This window comes from Trichosurus vulpecula, chromosome 1 (genome assembly GCF_011100635.1).
Source record: "Trichosurus vulpecula isolate mTriVul1 chromosome 1, mTriVul1.pri, whole genome shotgun sequence".
Classification (NCBI taxonomy): Eukaryota; Metazoa; Chordata; class Mammalia; order Diprotodontia; family Phalangeridae; genus Trichosurus; species Trichosurus vulpecula.
This window is the reverse complement of record NC_050573.1, coordinates 438,350,093-438,366,866: the sequence shown is the minus strand read 5'-3', so window position 1 is coordinate 438,366,866 and position 16,774 is coordinate 438,350,093. Positions and strand designations below refer to the sequence as shown.

Here is a 16,774-nt window from a genome sequence, read left to right as displayed (position 1 = left end):
CAGTGTTGCTCTTAGCAGTGACATTTCATGGGGCACCAAACTAAAACTGTAAATACTGTGAAATTATTAATTTAATACATATATGAATGAGGAGTTTTTTTTTAAAAAAACTGCCAAAAGAATTTCTGGGTCTTCTCGTTTAGACATGTTTTAGTAGACTTAATTTTTTGATACATATCTTTGCAAACTAAACCATCACCATCCTCCTGAGATATTGTACAAGCTAACAGATATGTTTAACACTTACCTCCTTCCAAGGACTCACAAACTGTGTACGTGCATATCGAGTTAGCATGTGGATTATGACAACCTGCCCCCATTCTTCAACATCAACTAGCAAATTACACAGCTTGCGGTAGTTTCTGTGAATCAGATCTATTCTATCTGGGCACACTTCTTCAAAAGCCATCACAACACTCCCAGCTACCAGCTAGAAAAGAAAAAGTATTAACACAATAAGATATACTTTTCTCAATGATTTTACAAAATAATGTTTTGACAATCTTTACAATACTCAGTGTCACAGGTGAAAATACTGTCAATGTTTAAACAACTCATTAATCAGAAAACTCAATGCCATAAGCAATATCTTTATTATTTTATATATATATATATATATATATATATATATATATATATATATATATATATATATACATACACATATATACATATACATATACATATACATATACATATACATATACATATACATATACATATACATATACATATACATATACATATACATATATATATATATATATATGGCAACATAACGCTTTCCTAAGACAGAAAGCTTGAAAATTTCCATCAGAGGTTTTTGAGTTTCAGATATACTTATATCTGGATCAAATTAGGATCAAACATAAATCAACTTTCCTACTTTTTAAAGCTAATCTAGCCACAAAACATAATTGACAAATAATATACCATACAAATAAAATAAATCAAAACATTAAACGAGGTTCAACATTTTTTAATGAAAGGTAAATATCAGCTGTTACATTAACTTAAGAAAAATACTGGTACATTTTGGCATAGAAACTCTTGATCATACATTTAAATAACTTTTCATGTAGATAATTTCTTCATACAAAAAAAAAACTGCCTGAAATGTTAGCAAAATTTCATCAAAACAAATGCTGTGAGTAGTCAAAATAGCATATTGCCCAAAAGATGTGACTTTTGGAAACTGAATTACCATCATAACAGAAATACTCTCAATGTCTTTTTAAAATTACTATTCTTTATCTAATTGGTTTAATTAATATTTCTCTGTCAAGTTATATGTCATGTAGAGTACCTAACATGATAGGACATCTATATGAACCACTGATATGTATGCAGTTAGCCAGCAATGTGATACAGCTTTCTAGTAGCAAATTAATGCCATATTCTTTCTGAACACTGGGGATTCTTCATTTCAACCTCTAAAATTTCCCCAATGACTTAAAGTAAGCAATTAAATAGAAATACAATTTATTGAAATGGCACTTTTTGAAAAATATTAAATACAACGATATTCATATTTTTAGTGTTTTTCCCTGTATCTGGCTGACATTTGGTTTATTAATATGCACCCAACAATACAATTGAAAAGAAAACAGCTCAGAATATGGACTTGCTATTATGCTAAACAAGTTTCAAGTCCTGTGGGGATTTTATGAATTACCAATCAGTATAAACGTGAAGTCGCATTTATTGACTCCAGCCCTGCCCATGTACTGGTACCTGCTGGTCCCAGCATGTATGCAAGTCATTCCAGAAAGCAAAGAATTGATTATTTGTGAGAACTAAATCAAAATGTATTATGCTTATGATAATTTTCCATTTTCTGTTTATGTGGAAAGTTGCTTATATCTTAAACATTGCTTTTTTATATCTACTACATTAAATCTTCCTTCAACACAGAAATTCGGAGTTAGGTAACTACCATGTTTCCAAGATTAAAATTAGTATCTTTTAAACACCTCTTAGAATCAATAAGCACCATCTACAGTATGTACTAATAGGAAAATCTGAGCTCTTTTGAAACTGTAAAATACTGTCTATAAAATGATATATAAGAATAAATATTAAAAATAAATTACCTGGGGAAGATAAATTTATAGATCTAATTAGCTTAAAAGGAATCCTCAAATTTCAGATCAAACATAAGATCATTAAATAAACAAGTAAACGTAAATGAATGGATTAATAAATGAATGAATCATAAAGCCATGAGTAATCTTTACTTGACCTCCAAGTAAAATTAATCTGTTGTTTATATAACACAACAGTAAAAAGTAAAACAATATGCATACCTGGATACTATATGACATTCAACTTGAACTGGCTAAGAAAATAGTCCATAAAAGTTTAAAGAATTGAAGTAAGAAAGCACTATTAGCAAAAGCTAAGAAGGAAAAATAAAAGTTCTTATTCTGTCACTGTTAAAATTTAATTTGAAAAAGGAAAAGTGAAAACATAATTTTAAAAGCTACAACTGACCATTCAACAGTATTCACTCTACTATTATCTTAACAGTTTGAGACGATATCTAAATGCTAGCAAAATAGTTGATAATTGAAGTTTATTAAATGTTCGATATTCCCTAAAACACTCAGAATTAAAACAAAATGATCCACTCAGATTTTAAAACCAAAAAATATTGGTTTCCAAAATACAGTCAGTTAATTTCCATCTCACTGTGTCAATAGTAGCTTTTTGTACAAGGGGGAAAATAAATCACTGCAACAAAACTAGCAATGAGCTCATCAAATTCAAATGCAGCTTTCCATTTATGTATTTTTTATATTAAAGCAATAAACATGGTTCATTTGTCTTCCACTGGTTGCCACGTTTTTCTGTGCTGTTGCTATGAACTTCAGCCATTAGCTGCGCTCCAAGGTAAACTACATGAACCATCAACAAAAGTGACACCCAATCTATGGAGTTCATATTTTCTCTAGATTATCTATGCTAGTTGACAAGCTGGTAATGAAAAAAATCACACTAAGCAAATGGTTCCTCTAATAACAATAAATTTTCTATAAAATTATGAAGGGTACAAAACGTTTCCTTGCATCTATTTTGTCATGAATTCTAATTAACGCTGCAAAAACCTGAGAGTGCTGGGTCATCACAAGAAGTGCATCAAGGTTTGATTGATAATATGGTGTAAGTTGGCCAATGCTGCCAAGATTTCCTTCTCTTAAATTAATGGCCATCCCACCTGCCCTAATCATACAGCCCAAATGATATTCCCCTTCTTATTTCAATTTTCTGGAGGCATGGAAAATAGGAAAGATCAGTCATTTATCTTCTAATAGCGGGATAATAGATCTATCACAATAAAACATCTGCAGAAACTAAGATTGCTTTTTCCCTCACCACAACAGTGAAGCTTTTTACTAACATTAAATCGATAACTTACAAAAATCATGTCTTACCCACACATTTTAGCTAAAAACTTGACATACACATTAAATACCTCTAAGATTGCTAAAATGAAGGAGTGGGCACTTTGAAACAAGTTCTTTTTCCCCCTTTTAGTAGATATAAATGTCTTTAAAGTCACTGGATTTCTGAGAATCAACATGTTCTACAGAAAATTACAGATGACCAAAACCTTCTGCTCTTAACTCGTTAGAAATAAATGAAACTAGATGACAAATATGTAGAAATAGAGAAATGTGAGAAGACTTGCAGGAACTGATCCAGCAAGATGACAAGCATTAACATGATTATGAAAATAACGTAAAGGAAAGCAACAATGAAGTAAGATAATTGACTTCAGATATATATCCTGCCTCTCATCAGAGGGGTAATGGATGATAGGTCCAGAAATTAAAATACATTGTCAGACTTGATTTGCTTAACTGTACCTACTTGTTCTAAAGGAAAGTGGGAAAGGAAATTATTGGGAAGTGAAAGCAATTTTTTTTTACATCAACAAAACTGAGCAAATAAAATGTCTAGTTTTGGTTATCAATTTGAAAGAACGGTCTTTTATTGACTGTTAAATGAGCTACAATATTCTGCTGGGACACCTTTAGGGACACCCTCTCCTTAACTCACAGCTATATTGCACTTTCAAATGCCTCTCCTAAGAAATTTGGAGAAATTCTTAGCAATGAAGTATTCATTGCTGAAAAACTTGTAACCTGTTGATAAAACTTGTAACCTGAGATTCTCCCACAAAATGTCCTTGGCCACCTATGCTCAAGAAAGAGGATTCCTAATCTTCTTTTGTTATCATTACCACTACCACCCCCCACCCCAGGTAGTCTGGTGAAGCCCATGGTCCACTTCTGAGAATGTCTTTAGATACATAAATTAAAATATATAGGATTACAAAGGAAACCAATCATAATAAAATAGCTTTTAATTTAAAAAAAAAATGTTCATGGACTCCAGTTTAAGAACATCTCCTTTATGAATTGGGTGACTGTCTGGACCTTTAATTAGATAAATCCATCCTTTCTTTTGATTACTCTTCACCATCCTCTTTTTTTAAACATATTACCCCAAAAAACCAAGGACAAAAGTAGCTCACGTGAGCTCCTTACTGATAAACTAGGACTGGCCACTGCTGCCTACTATTTAGAGTATCTGGCATAGGAACAGGAATAGGTACCTCTGCCATTTGTAAATGTAGTGATCCTCCTCTACTTTGCTCCCCATTTATGAGGATCTTATCAAGTAAGTCTTTGAATGATTTTCTACGCCCCAAAAGGAATCCTTGGAAACAAGAAAAACCAGTCATGGCTTTTTTTTTTTAAATGCTCTCAGCTTTCCACTAACATTCCTCTTGACCAATATACAAAATCCCAGGCATTTATTTGGAGACACACAAGCTTTTCTTTAAATATTTGAAAACATTTTCAAGTCTTTTTGTAGAATTTTAATGACCACAAAAAAATTATTTCCTGCTGAATAGATACTAAAATTAGCTCACTCAAATATCCATTTTAGCAACAGAATATTGTAGCTCATTTAACACAGTCAATAAAAGACTGTTCTTTCAAATTGATAACCAAAACTAAACATTTTATTTGCTCTAAAAACAAACTGAAAACAACATGTACTTGTACCTACCTGACCTTTCATCCCAATCCTTCTACTTATACACAAGGATGTCAAAATATGTGTGTGTGTGTGTGTGTGTGTGTGTGTGTGTGTGTGTGTGTGTCCATAAATCACCCAGTCTCCCAGTTCATCAACCTTTTCAACTACCACAATTACTGCCTTCAGTCTACCTAAACCACCACAGGTAAAGTCTCAGTATCGATCTCAATATCATCCATACTTGTCCTACCTTCATGATTCTAAACTTTCGAATTCCTCTCTCCAATTCCAACCTCATATTCCTCCACTTCTCCTTTTGCCAGACTTCTCCTCCATTCATTTTCTTCCATCCTTCAGTCCCTCCAACTCTTTCTACTTCACCCAACTCATCACCCCTAAATGAGCATGATTTTCCTCCCTTCGGAGCTATGAGAAGGGAAAAATCCACCAGAGTCCTGAGGCTAATTCTTTTCCTAAGAAAGTACAGAAATGGTCCTCCAGACTTATTGGCTTAGGGGACTAAAGGCTCAGGCTGCTGAAACTGCTTAGGGTCACATAAGTACAAAATGCCACAAGGAGCTCGAGTTCCTTCTTGATGCTTGATTATTAAGAGAACCACAAGTAATTGGGAGGTAAGGAGCCTCCGGATCCGCAAGGAGTCCTTGCTGAAAATCTTTGTTGAATAGTCTTTCCCTATTAAAGCTAAGCAAATCAACTTTTTCTTAACTTAAATTGATTTCAAAATTCTTATTTTGTTCCAATATTGAACCTAAAGTACAATAGGGCTGGCTTTGTGACCCCTGGCATGCAATGACAGTCCTGATCCTATGCTTGACCAATTCAACTACAATGTTATTGTCTCTACTTCAACCTGTTACTTCCTACAGTTGGTCATATGCAACTCAAAAGGATGTCATCTCATCAATTCAGGAAAGCCCTCTAATTACATAAATTAAAACCCATTCACACCTGCCCAAAGTACACCTAACATACTGGAGACCTTCCTAGCTCTTTCCTAACACTATGAGGTTAACAATGGAGCTAACTGGCTAACCACTCTTATTTTTGCTGTGACCAATCTTTATCTTCTTCCTGCCATAAATTCCTTGATACCACCACTCCTACTCTTCAGAGTTCCTTCTCATCTGATTGAACCTACCAGCTTACACTATTACCTTCTGCATGATATGTATTTTAGGTTCTTAGGAGGCTGTCATATTCCATGGATCATAGTCCTTACAGAAATACCAGGAAAATGTTAATATTAAAAAGAAAGGCCTTAGTTTTCAGAGAAAGAAATCAAAGCTCTCTATAGTCATATGAAAAAATGCTCTAAATCACTATTGATTAGAGGATTGCAAATTAAAAGAACTTTGAGGGTACCACCTCACACCTATTAAATTAGTTAATACGACAGAAAAGGAAAATGATAAACAATGGAAGGATGTGAGGAAATTAAGACACTAATGTACTGCTGGTGGCATTGTGAACTAATCTGGAGAGGAATTTGGAACTATGCCCAAACAGGCTATAAAACTATGCATACCCTTTGATCCAACAATACTGCTACTAGGTCTGCATCCCAGAGAGATAAAGAAAAGAAAAATTTAAGGGAAAAGAACCTATTTGAACAAAAATATTTATAGCAGTAATTTTTGTGGTGGCTAAGAGTTAGAAATTCAGAAGGTATCCATTATTTGAGGAATGACTGAACAAGTTGTGGTATATGATTGTAATGGCAAACTGTTGTGCTATAAGAAACGATGAGCAAGATGATTTCATAAAAACCTGGAAAGACATACATGAACCAATAAGTGAGCAGAACCAGGAGAACACTGTAAACAGTAACGGCAATATTGTATGATGACAAACTGTAAATGACTTAAGTGTTCTCAGCAATACAATGATCTAAGACAATCCCAAAGGATTCAGGATGAAAAATACTATCCACCTCCACAGAAAGAATTGATGATGTCTGAATACAGACGGAAACATACTATTTTTCTTTTTTCTCTTTGTTCGAGTTTTCCTCCACAAAATGACTATTTTGGAGATGTTTTACATGACTGCACATGTATAAGCTATATCAGACTGCTTACTGTCTCAGGGAGGGGTTAAAGAATGGACGGAGGGATAAAATGTAGAATTTCAAACTGTTTTTAAAATTTTAAAAATTTATTCTACATGTAATTGAGGAAAAATAAAATGTTGTTTAAAAAATAAATAAAATTAAACTTTAAAAAGACAGACCTTTGCTTTTTTGGTAACGGGGGATTTATAAAAGCGCTGCAATATCTCCAAAGCAATCCAGCCCACTTTTCTCCTTTTGTTCAACTCTGGACTCAATTTGTTATCCATACTATCTACCCCAGATATGCATAGTGTTGGACAAGATCTATAGAGTGAACCTCCAACTACCTGGTACTGGCTAAGAAACAGAGGTGGGGATCAGTGGAATAGGATAAGAATACAAGATGGAGAAGTCAACAACTATAGCAATCTACTCTTTGATAAACCCAAAGAGGCCAGCTTCTGGGCTAATAATTCACTATTTCACAAAAACTGTTGGGAAAATTGGAAAATGGTAGGGCAGAAACTAGGCATAGACCAATATCTTACACCATATACCAAAATAAAGTCAAAATGGGTTCATGATTTAGGAGTAAAGGCTGATACTATAAGTAATTTAGGAGAGCAAGGAATAGTTTACTTATCAGATTCATGGAAAAGAAAAGAATTCATGACCCAATAAGAGATAGAGAGCATTACAAAATGCAAAATGGATAATTCTGATTATGTTAAATTGAAATGTTTTTGTACAAAAAAAGCCAATGCAACAAAAATTAGGAGGGAAGCAGAAAATTGGGAGAAAATCTTTACAACTAGTATCTCTGATAAAGGCCTCATTTCTAAAATATACAGGGAACTGAGCCAAATATATAGGAATACAAGCCATTCCCCAATTGAAAAATGGTCAAAGGATATGAACAGGCAGTATTCAGAGGAAGAAATTAAAGCTATCTATAGGCATATGAAAAAATGCTCTAAATCACTACTAATGATTAGAGAAATGCAAATCAAAACAACTCTTCGATACCACATCTCTCCTGTCAGATTGGCTAAAATAACAAAACAGGAAAATGATAAATGCTGGAAAGGATGTGGGGAAATTGGAACATTGTTACATTGCTGGTGGAGTTGTGAGATGATCCAGCCATTTTGGAGAGTAATTTGGAACTACGCCCTAAGGGCCATAAAAATGTTCATACCCTTTGACCCAGCAATACCACTTCCAGGATTGTATCCCAAAGAAATCACACAAGCGGGAAAAGGACCCATATGTACAAAAATATTTATAGCGGCTCTTTTTGTGGTAGCCAAGAATTGGAAATCAAAGGGATGCCCATCAATTGGGGAATGGCTGAACAAGCTGTGGTATATGAAGGTAATGGAATACTATTGTGCCATAAGAAATGGGGATGATACAGACTTCATAACAACCTGGAAAAACCTACACGACATGATGCTGAGTGGGCGGAGCAGAGCCAGGAGAACATTATACACAACCACAGATATATGGATTCTGTGAGGACCAACCCTGACAGACTTTGCTTTTCTCAGCAACACAAGGTACAAAGACAACTCCAAAGGACTCACGATGGAGAATGCTATCTACATCCAGAGAAAGAACTATGAAGTTTGAATGCAGATTGAGGCACACTTCATGCTCGCCTTTTTTTCTTCTCTTTTGTTTTTGTTTTTGGGTTTGGTTTTTTTTGGTTCTGTTTCTTCTTTCTCATGATTCATTCCATTGGTCATAATTCTTCTCCACAACTTGACTAGTGTATAAATTAATTCAATGCGAAGTTATATGTGGTAGTTATATGAGATTCCATGCCATCTTGGGGAGGGAGGAAGGAGGGAGGGGAGAAAATCTGGAACTCAAAATTATGTAGAACCGTGTGTTGTAAACTAAAAAAAATAAAAATAAAAAAAAAAGATTACATTAAAAAAAATTTGCAAAATAAACCCTTTTTTTAGTGAAGTCAAGATGGCAGAGAAAAGGCAGGAAGCTGTCTGAGCTCTCCCCACTTTCCCTCGAAACAACTTTAAATCACGCCTCAAAACGAACTCTGGAGTAAAAGAACCCACAAAAAGAAGGAACAATTTTCCAGCCCAAGATAACTTAGAAGGACTACAGGAAAGGTCTGTCTCACTTGGGTAAAGTGAAGAGCACCTCAGTGCAGGTGGTGTCCAGGCAAGCCAGCGGGAGGCTCTTAGCCCCAGAATAGATCAGCAACCCAAGCCTCATGGTCTCAGTACAGCAGGCCAGTGCCAGAGTGGGCCAGCTGTGAGGCCTCCAGCCCCAATGTAGCAGACTAGTGGTCAGGCCTGACAGGCCAAGAAGCCCTGGCTGAGGTAGGCCAGGTGACCCCAGTGCAGCAGTGAGCCACCAACCCCAGAGGTCCCTACACAGAAAGCCAGTGATCAGACCCCTGAACTCCTATGCATTCATGCAAGAAGCTTGAGACAGTGCTCCCTATACACCAGGAACACAGCTCAACTTTAAAAGTTTACAAAATAGGCTAGGAAAATGAAAAGAAAAAAAAGCCCTGACCAAAGAAAGCTACTATGGTGACAGGGGAGATCAAAACAAAAAACTCAGAAGAGGACAAAAATGACAACACTCCTACATGTGAAGCCTCAAAGAGAAAATATGAACTGGTCTTAGGCCCAAAAATTTCTACTGAAAGAGCTCAAAAAAATATTTTAAAAATCAAATAAGAAAGGTAGAAGAAAAAGTGGGAAAAGAAATGAGAGTTATGCGTGAGAATCACGAAAAAAGAGTCAACAGCTTGGAAAAGGAAGCACAAAAAATGAAAAAACAACTCCTTAAAAAGTACAATCAGCCAAATGGAAAAAGTGGTACAAAAGCTAAATCAAAATAATTCCTTAAAAATCAAAACTGGGCAAATGGAAGCTAATGACTATGAGACATCAAGAATCAATCAAACAAAATCAAAAGTATGAAAAAACAGAAGGGTAAAATATCTCATTGGAAAAAGCAAGTGACCTGGAGAATAGATCCAGGAGAGATAATTTAAGAATTATCGGACTACCTGAAAGCCATGATCAAAAAAAGAGCCTAGACAGTATCTTTCAAGAAATTATCAAGGCAGACTGCCCTGATATCAAGAATAAGAAGATAAAATAGTAACTGAAAGAATCCACTTCTACATTAAAGGATTGGAGGGCTTGGAATATGATATTCCGGAAGGCAAAGGAGCTTAGGTTACAGAATCAACTACCCACAAAAACTGAGCATAATCTTGCAAGGGTAAAAATGGACATAAAATGAAATAAGGAACTATCAAACATTCCTGATGAAAAGACCAGCAATAAATAGAAAACTTGATTTTCAAATATACGACTGAAAAGAAGCATAAAAAGGCAAACAGGAAAAAAACATAAGTTATTCAATAAGGTTAAACTGTTTATATCCCTACACAGGAAGATGATATCTATAACTTGTAACTGTATCTTTATTAGGGCAGTTAGAAGAAGTATACATAGCCAGAGGACATGAGTGTGAGTTGAATATACTGGGATAACTAAAAAAATAAAATTAAGGGGTGAGAAAAAGGAATGCACTGGGAGAAGGGGAAAGGGAGAGGTAGAATGGGGGTAAATTGTCTCACATCAAAGAGGTATGAGCCTATACAATTCTTCTGGAAGTCTGTTCTCCTGACCAATCCCTCCTTTTTTTTTTCTCTCTCTCATCTTTGATCTCTCCTTAGACATTGTCTTTTTCCTTGACACCTTCAAATATACCCAGGTGCCACCCACTGTCTCAAAAAAAAAAAAATGAATGAATGAATGAATGGACAGATGGATCCCTTCACTTTGCCCTGACACTTTCCGCAGCTATAGTCCTCTTTTTCCCAACACCCTTTCATGGATGAACTTCTAAAAACATTGATCTACCTTGCTGAATACATTTTCTTTGCCTCTCACTCATCTCTCAACCCCTTGCAATTTGGCTTCTGATCCTACTACTCAACTGAATTTCTTCTTTCCAGAGAAACTAACAATCTCTTAAATGCTAAATACAACAGCTTTTATTGGTCTGCATTGTACCTAGCCTCTCTATAGCTACTGACACCATCAATCAATCCCTTTTTTCCAGGACACTCTCTTTATTTTGGCTTATATAACATTGCTGCATCTTGAGTCTGCTTCCATTTGATGATTCTTTTGCAAACTCTTTTGCCCAAATTATTTTTTGTGTTAACAAAGAACCAGAAACAAAGTTGTTGTTCAGTCATGTCCAACTCTTTGTGAGCCTCATTCAGGGTTTTCTTGGCAAAGACACTGGAGTAATTTGCCATTCCATTTCCTTCTTCAAATCATTTTTTAGATGAGGAACTGAGGCAAACAAGATTGAGGCCAGATTTTAACTCAGAAAGATGACTTCAGACCCAGCACTCTATTCACTGAATCATCTAGTTGCCCAGAAAAGAATTAGGTGACCATATACTGAGGAATAGGTAAATAGATAGTAGATGTGAATGGAATGTTGATATATTGTCAGACATGAATTCAGAATTATACAAAAACATCTATCAAATGATGAACCACAAAGTAAATAGAACTAGGAAAACAATATATACAACTACAAAAATGTAAAGGAAGAAATGAAACTAAACACACTATCCAAAGCAAAATTGAAATTTATGTAAGAGATTAGGGCTGGCTGTGTAGATTTGGAAGTCATCTGCATAGAGACAAAAAGCAAACCCATGGCTGCTGATGAGCTTACCAAGAGAGAGTGCAGTGCCCAGGATAAGGCTTTGACTGGAACAAAATGATGACCTAGCAAAGGAGAATTTCTTTTAATTGGGAAAGGGAGCACTTAACTTAATTTTTTTTAATTAATGCCGTTTTGTTTTATATCACTTTTACTTCTGGATGTCTTCCCTCTTACCTAGAAAATCCTCCCTTATAAAAAAGACTGGCTTAACCAGTCAATACATTTACTGAGTCTAACAACAGATGCAGTATTCAGCATCTGTGGGGCCCTACTTCTGTAATGAAGCGAGGGGAGATTTTCTTAACTCTTCTAGTTTTATATTGTCTTTCCATAGCATGTTGAAATGCAAGGTAGGTCACAGAAACAAAATAAGGCACTAGCCAATGAAAAAGGCCACCCAGGACTACTGCAATCACTATTTTCGGTAAGGCAACAGTAAAACTAGATATTGTCTCAAAAACAAATAAGCAAAATACAGTACCCTAAAAAGTACTACAGATAATGAAAAAATAAAGGCAAGACAACTAAACACTCAAAGGAAAGCTAACTAAAATGTCAAAAGACCTAGACAATAAAGTAGCAACTGTAGAAGGCTTTAATGTTTCCTTTTTCAGAGTCTGACCAACTAAACAAATATAAATTATAAATCTGAACAGAACATTTCTTTAAATAGATCTGAGAGATCTATGGGGACTAATAAAGGATACTTTTTAAATATTCTTATTTTCATCATAACACAAGAAAACTTTGTCAAAATTTACAATGTTACATTGTTATAGCTCACTACAAAATAACAAAGACAAGACAAAAAAAGACAAAAAAATTAAATGCACTGGTTAGAGGTTATAATGTAACAAAAATTTTAAATATAAAAAGCAATTTGGCAAACTTTATATAACTAAAAAGAGACAGAATCATATGCTATGCAACAAATGGGCAAAATAAATTATATAAATAACTTAAAATCTTATTAAAGCAAAAGACAAGATTGAAATAACATACCAAAACTCCAGGCATGTATTTTACAATCCTTAAAGAAACACTTAAAAAACACACAAAAAAGGAAAGAATCACAAAACTGAGCTTGTAATTTAAAAGACAGAAAATTAACAAGTTAATAATACTAATGGAAAAATCTGAAAACCAAGGGAGAAACAAACTTGAAAAGAGATAACAGAAATGTTAAACAGAATTGTTTTTTAGAATAAGAACAAAACTCAAAAACCTTTAACACATTAGACTTCCTTATTAAAGATAGAAAAAACCAAAATAACAGGACTATAAAGGGGAAGGGAGTGGGGAAGTTATGAGGAATGTAGAGGAAAGAAAGTAAATAGAAACCTATGACTCATATTCTTATAGATTTGACAAAGTTCTTTAGAGATCTGAGATGAGACCTTTATTTGAGACTCTGTCTATTAAAAATGTTTCTCCAATTTTCTGCTTTCCTTCTGATTCTGGCTACATTTGTTTTATTTGTACAAAAACTTTTTAATTCAATGTAACTGAAATTATGCATTTTATACCTCATACTGCTTTCTATCTCTTCTTTATTCATAAATTGTTCAACTGTTCATGAATGTGATACATAATATAGTCTGTGTTCTTGTAACAATAATGTGGCTAGCAGCTGCTGTTGAGGTGTAAGACCCAACAAGACTAGCAACAAGCCTGCCAGCACAGGTTCTTTTGATCGGCTTTTCTAAGGAAAGCATCTTTAAGGGGTTAATAATCTCACTTTAATTAAACATACATATATCATTCACTTAGGTCAGGGGGAAAAGCCAGTATGCTGAACTTCAGAGCAAATACAAATAGAAATTACAGAGGCAGTATCAACAGAGCAAACAACACAAACCAGTCTATCCACAGCAATATATAGTTACCAGGGAAGCATCAACATCTGGGTTTCTTCAAGGGAGGGTGGGGATGGGGATGTGGGGTGCTCCAGTGGCTACCCAGAGTCCCCACACCAACACTCTTCCAATGGGTAAGAGCCCCAAAGGCAAAACGCCAACCTCTGACTTTATATACCCTGTTCAGGGTCAAAGGGCATCACAATATGCAACTCAAACGCACTTGATCCAAGGGCAACTCCAACCCATGTGACTAGGCTTTCCCTTGAAGTAAGCAGGTCATCAGACTCCTGATTTAATCAAAGAAACAAAGGCCAGGCTCATCAAGGGCACCTGATTAAATAAGTGCTCCAAAATAGAAAACAGTAAAAAAGGCCCACTTTAATTACTGATACAGTTGTTCAAATCCATTTTAATCTTACCTTGGTAAAACAGTATAAGATAATTGGTCTATGCCCAATTTCTGCCAGACTGCTTTCCCATTTTCCCAACAAGTTTTACCAAATAATGAATACTTATCTCAAAAACTTAAGTCTTTACACTTGTCAAATACAAGGTTACTATGTTTATATGCTGCTGTAAATTCCATGTCTACTGTTCCACTGATCTACCTTTCCATTTCTTAGCCGGTACCAGATAGTTTTGAGCATTACAGCTTTATAATATATTTAAGATCTGGTACTACTAAACTTCCTTCATTTACATTTTTTTCATTAGTCCCTTTGATATTTTTGACTTTTTGTTCTTCCAAATGAATTTTGCTGTTGTTTTTTTCTAGTTAAGTGAAATTATTTTTTGGTAATTTAATTGGGATGGCACTGAATATATAAATTAGCTTAAGCAAAATTGTCATTTATATTACATTGGCCCTACTTATCTGTGAACAATTAATATTTCTCCAATTATTTAAACCTTATTTTACTTGTATAAAAAGTATTTTATGATTTTGTTCATATAATTCCTATGTTTGTTTTGGCGGGTATTACACTATTAGGTCTCTTTCGTAAGATGCTTAAGGAAAAAGGAAAAGAACTTGCATGCTCTAAAATATTTATAGCAGCTCTCTCTGTGGGGGCAAAGTTTAGGTAGGCCCATCACTTGGGGAGTGGCTGAATAAGTCACGGCATACGATCATATTATCGATACAGCACATGCTGTTCTATAAGAAATGATGAGCTCAATGATCTTAGAAAAACATGGATAGATTTGCATGAAATAATAGCAGGGAAAAAAACAGAACCAAGAAAACTTTGGATAGAGTAACAACCATATTGTTTTAAGGATAACTCTGAGTGAATAAGTCATTTTGAATACTATAAATACCCAAATTATGTACTAAGGACAAATGAAGGAAGATGGTCTCTGTATCTAGAGGAAGAACTGGTAAATAGAAGTAGGTGTAGAATGGTTTAAGGTATATATACATATCTGAGTCAAAATGGCAGCCATCTTGGGGGGAGACATGGTCAGACCTGCACATTAGTTACTGTATAGCTAGAATTTCTAGAACCATGACAAATGATAATAGCAACTATAGACACCCTGGGTTATATCTTGATGGAAAGACCTTTAGTATCTCTCCATTACAGATAATGACAGCTCTTATTTTTAGAAAGAAATCACATACCATTATTACAAAAAGTTTATTTATTCCAATGTATTTCCATTCCTTGAGTCCCCTCCATGATATGCTGGCTCTACCCACAGCTACAGGGTTAAGGATATTCACTGAGCATTTCCCTTGCAGAAGTTGGGTAGCAAGGCTGGGGATCATTTAAAAATCGATTTCATTGTTTTACAAAAAAACAGGGGTGTGGGCAGGAAGAGAGATAGACATTGAAGGTCTAGATTTATCTTTCTGATGCTTTTTTTAAATTGATTTTTTATTATTTTAATATTTTTAGTTTTCAACACTGATTTCCACATCCTTGATCTTGCCTTTGTCTGTGTGTTCCACTTCCATGGACATGAACTCTGAAACTTCTTTGATCGAAATCATTAACGATCCAACTTTTCATATGACTTAACAACCCTTGACCCTATTCTTCATCCTCATTATGAGTCCCATTTCCTGCACCTCTCAGTTCTTTCTTAGGCCATCACTCCTGTACTGTCTATACTTTCCCAATCATTGACCCTCAGTAAATCACCTCAATAGTACACTATCCTCCATACTTAAATCTCTTGCCCCTTAACCAATCAGACCCTGTCAAGTCCCAACCCTAAAATTAGTGCCAGGATTTACTACCTTTGCTCCTATTCATATGCTGCTGAACAGAACGGATGGAAATCCTGAAACCATGCTAACTGGGTAAACTACAAATTTATGTTATTTAATCTCGACTGGGCCCTCATAAGAGATAAACATTCTCTTCTCTAATTGATCTGTAATCCCACTCTCCTTAGTGGTTGTTCCAAATCTTTTCATCTCCCCTCAACTCTTCCAGGGAACCCTGCCTCTCCTTACTCTCTTAGACAAAGAGAAGGTCTCATACTTCCCTGAAAAAAAAAAAACTTAAATAAGAGTTCCCCCTTCCTCAGCACTCTTCTTCCACTATCTCTTTCTTCACTCCAGGATTAGATGAAGAAGTGGCCTTCCCCTCACTATGGCAACCTTTACAATTCACCCTTGATGCCATCCCCTTTGTATTTCTTCTTAAACTGTCGCTACTATCATCCTCCCTGTCTTACCTCCAATCTCCCCTATCTATGGACTCCTTCCCTGCTATCTACAAACATGTCCATGTCGCCTCAATTCTTAAAGAAAAAAAAAAACCCTCATTTGATCTTACCATCCCTGATAGCTATAGTCCTAAATCTCTCCTCTCTTTCAAAGCTAAACTCCTTGGGAAAGTCATCTAGAATTAGCACTACTACTTCTCCCATCAGCATCTTCTATACCCTCTGCAATTAGGCTTCTCACCTCACCATGTGACAAACTGTTCTCTCCAGTTACCAGTGATCTCCAAATTGCCCAATTGGATGGCTTTTTCTCAATGTTGATCTTTCTTAACCTCTCTGCAGCATTTGACACTAAGTTTTCATAACACTACTC

The 16,774-nt window shown here is 35.2% G+C and overlaps 1 protein-coding gene across 5 annotated transcripts in view; it reads right to left on the bottom strand.

Annotated features, from left to right (window-relative positions):
• Positions 1 to 16,774, bottom strand: part of AP3B1 (adaptor related protein complex 3 subunit beta 1) — a 351,843-nt gene that overhangs the window by 230,971 nt on the left and 104,098 nt on the right. For all 5 annotated transcript variants that reach the window (XR_005010651.1, XR_005010652.1, XR_005010653.1 and 2 more), the window contains exon 7: positions 248 to 430. Coding sequence is in view for 2 of the 5 variants with exons in the window: in XM_036762900.1 (XP_036618795.1) it covers positions 248 to 430 (183 nt within the window). In the remaining 3 variants the exon portion in view is untranslated. The remainder of the gene's footprint in view (positions 1 to 247; positions 431 to 16,774) is intronic.